At 44.6% G+C, this 4037-nt stretch overlaps 1 protein-coding gene across 1 annotated transcript; it reads left to right on the top strand.

The window, feature by feature from the left end:
- The first annotated feature begins 218 nt into the window (after window positions 1–218).
- Window positions 219–2452, top strand: LOC104950552 (ZZ-type zinc finger-containing protein 3-like). Its single transcript, XM_010777092.1, has 2 exons — window positions 219–340; window positions 885–2452. The coding sequence occupies exons 1-2, from the start codon at window positions 255–257 to the stop codon at window positions 1027–1029; spliced, it is 231 nt and encodes a 76-aa protein (XP_010775394.1). The 5' UTR covers window positions 219–254; the 3' UTR covers window positions 1030–2452.
- The last annotated feature ends 1585 nt before the right edge of the window (window positions 2453–4037 follow it).

The raw sequence follows: 4037 nt of genomic DNA, 5'->3' as shown, positions 1-4037 counted from the left end.
AGGAAGCTTTGAACTAGTAGAAAACAGTGGAAATAGTTACAGTTTGATGGATATATAATACTTTATATTTTAGTGCTACTGTCGTATTTCCATATTCAAATGACTACTTTATCCATGACGTGATGACAGGCAGTCAAGACATTCAAATGTTATTGTCCAGTGTTTGCTGATCACTGTTATTCATGAATGAATGAAAGAATAGTTGAATGCTGTTCTGAAGATGTGTTTGTTTTGTGCAGTGTGACGTCTGCGGCATGGATCCCATCCAGGGAGTGAGGTGGCACTGTCAGGACTGTCCGCAGGACAACTCCGTCGACTTCTGCTCCAACTGCTCCGACTGGTGAGATCTTCTTCCTCAGCCGCCAGAGAAAAAACCCACAAAACAACTAGCAGTTTGAATTGGACAAAACAATAATATAAACCTAAAATCGATAATAATTAGTCTACCATAAGAGATGTTTTTATGGTTCAAACTGTGATCACTTTCCCTTTTGAATGTCTGCAATGTTGAAAGTGACGCACATTATTAACTTCTCTGGATTAACCATAAACAGTCATTCCTGTCTTATTGTTTGACGTTAATCGTTTTTATAAAGAAAGAATGACCATCTGGTAGGGTTCATTTATAATAATAATAATAATAATAATAATAACCCTTTTCCTAAGTCGCTCTAAATTTAAGCTGATATGGATCCATTGAAATGTGCTCGATCTAGTCCTTAGGGTGGCTTGCAGCATCCCTAACTTATCACATTGTACTCTAAAAAGACATGATATTTCAGAGGGGTACAGATGGAAAAGATGTCCAGTTGGATGAACACAAACCATTTGAAGTCCAAATGGTTTAGCTTTCAATTGACACGTTTTTACTGCCCGTCTTTCAGTTTGTTCAAGACGGAGACCCACAAGCCGAACCACCACCTGGAGCCGGTGCAGCAGCAGGACTCGTTTCTGGACCGGGACTACTGCCTGCCGCAGAGCGCGGGCTACAACTACCTGGACCCAAACTACTTTCCAGCCAACAGATGACAGGGCCCGCGCCTCTCGCTCCAGAATCTCTCCACATATCCCACAGGCCTCTCTGTGCATGGCTCCATCCTCCAAGTGTAAGAACACCGCTCAACCCGCCGCCCGGCAGGAAGGCAGGCGGGGGGGGCCGAGCTGCTGCTGGTGGGGCGGCCATGTTGGATCCTCCTCACAAAGGAGGCCCCGCTCCACCTCAGCCAGGTTATTCAATGGATCTGTGATTTGAAACACTATTTTTAAAAACACAAAAAAAACAAGAAGGCGCACCGACATTCCCGAGCTCTGTGACTCCAGGAGGGCTTCCCCCGATCCCCCCTTCCTCACCCCTCACCCCCTTTCCCTGTGCTGCTCCCAAACTGGAGATCAGTCTGATGGAGATGTGTGGTCACAGCGGACTGTGAAGATACACATCGGTGATTTGTATGTGTGTATGTGGTCTCCGTGTTATGCAAGAGTGAAAAATGTCCTAGCTAGGTATCCGTAGATTGAGTATTTATGAGTCGCAGTGAGAGACGTCGCTGCGAGAGAAGTGACGCAGAGGCGGGTTTGTTTTTGGCCGCAGACTGTAGGAAGTTCTGCCGATACACACCACGCCCTGCACACACACACACACACACACACACACACACACACACACACACACACACACACACACACACACACACACACACACACACACACACACACACACGTACGTATGTGTTAAACAGACTGGAGCCATCCCTACCACTGTCACACACACAAAGCTGCTCTCACCCTTCAAACACACTCACACACTTTCATCTCGATTTCCTTTCCCTTTGCTCTCTCTCCACTAAAACATGTCTAACAGGAAGCACTACAGCACGGAGAGCCAACGTTTCCGAAGGCAGACGGACGGAACGTTTCTGTTTATTTTATTATTTTCCTCCTTCCGCAATGTGTGCCGTTGTTGATCATGTTGAGTGTAAAAGTATATGGTGAAAAGTAGCCAGCGCTAGTTGCTGTGTGCCATTTTTAAACATTATCTTTTTTGTTTTTCGGGAGGAAACTCCACCTCTGAACCACAGCTCCTCCCTTCCTGCGTGGCACCGTCGTCCTCCATTATCGATCCAGTCATCATGCCTCTAGATCTTCTTTCATTTTTGCAGTCCACTTTAAAAAGGTCCATTTAAAAGATTGTATTTTTATTAATCTATTTAAAAAAGAATTGGGGTAGTGGTTGGAGCCTCCACAGTGGAACAACCCACACAGTTTTATACGCATAGATTTTGTTGTGCTTGAGTAGACACCATTTGGTATGGTTTTCGTCTCCTTTCCCTCACCTCCCCCTCTGCCCCGCTTCAATATCTGTGTATAACAGTCTGTTCTTATGTAAAAAAAATAATAATGTAAAAAAAAAAAATGCTAGGAGAACCGTGGAAATAAAAGTATGTGAAAATAGTGTTTCTACACCTGTGGTTCCTGGGTTGTTATTGTTGTCACTCAAGGCTCCACATTTGGTTCTGTAGTTTTCGAGATGCAATGATTATTCAATGACTCGAATATTACATCTCTGGATCCACCTTCTGAGGATTTGCGAAATTGTTGTCTAAATGTCTGGTTTTGTTGGAACAAACAAGACGTTTGAAGATATCCAGTTTTCACAGCGAAACCATCACATCTTGTATCTGCCAATAATCACTTTAAGTGGTTCTGTATTTTTGCAAATATTTATTATAAAAGACTTAATTTGTATAGAGTGCAAGTAATGTAGATACATCCAGGTGTTGCCAAAAAGATGTTAACATTTCAAAAATGTATTTGTGTGTGATGTCATCCCTTTACATTTTAAAATAATTTTAGCACATTTGTTGTGATCTTCTCACCAGCAGATGGCGCTATGGGATCAGCTGTGACACACACACACACACACACACACACACACACACACACACACACACACACACACACACACACACACACACACACACACACACAGTACAAACTCAAAAGTCCTTAATTTAGCAAATGCACTGGCTTTATTGAATGTTAAATCCAGACTCAAACAAGCACCTGCACGATGAGCTCTGAAACATAAAGACATTCTTAAATAATTCTTCTCTGCTCTTTAATTGACGCACAAAAGGCAGTAAATCTTGATTGTAATGTTGCATGCTTGTTACGATACAGAGCACGTTGCTGTGCATGAGAGCATGAGAACACGCTGACATTTCATCTGCAGCGCGGCGGGAACTCTGTGCTCCTTCTGTTAGCGAGCTTTCACATTCAACTGAAACATGCTCTCAGTCACAGCAGGCCATGCTTTTTATTCAGGACAGTTATCTGCTCGCTCCGGCAGTCGGCAGCATATATCGAGGTCGATGTAAGAGAGACAATGTATGTGAAGTAGAACGTGATAAAACCGGGCACTTAGTCAGTGTGAAAAGCAGAAAGAGGTTTCACTTTGGGGGACATGCAGTTCAGAGTGTGTGTCTGTGTGAAGGGATGTCTCCAGAGAAGGGTGGGGGGGGGAGAAGGTCTCCACAGATGGACCTCCTGGACAGCAGAGTTTGGGGGTTGATGATGAGGAAGTTGTAGAAATCAGAAGTTCTCCATCACCTGGCAGATCTGTGCGAAGACGCATTCTGGTGGCCTCTCAGCGTCAATCTGCAGAAGGAGAGAGAAACACTGTCTGAGCATGGGCGGTTCTGTGGGAGGGGGGCAACAGGGTCCCAGTGCCCCTTTAACAATGAGCTTGGACCCTCCTGTGGCCCCCCATCAAACATCAGCAGCAGAGGACAGCTGAAGTCTGCTGCAGAGCTCACAGCAGACGGGTGACCTCAATAGATGCGGTGGCATTTAAGTTCACACACGCACACAAAACTGATGTCATTTCAAACGGCTCATTTTTAATGACAGTTAAACCCGCCTGAACGGAATGTACGTGATAATCTGCTGACCCTCGTGACAGTGCAGACGTCAGTGAGAGGGGTAACCACTGAGCTACAGCCGAGCCATCTGCCTCAAATATGTGTTAAAATAATGTGTGT

The sequence above is a fragment of the Notothenia coriiceps genome, unplaced genomic scaffold (assembly GCF_000735185.1).
Source record: "Notothenia coriiceps isolate Sejong01 unplaced genomic scaffold, NC01 NC01_scaffold00017756, whole genome shotgun sequence".
Classification (NCBI taxonomy): Eukaryota; Metazoa; Chordata; class Actinopteri; order Perciformes; family Nototheniidae; genus Notothenia; species Notothenia coriiceps.
Note: the sequence above shows the minus strand (reverse complement) of the source record. Positions and strands in the feature narration are given on the sequence as shown.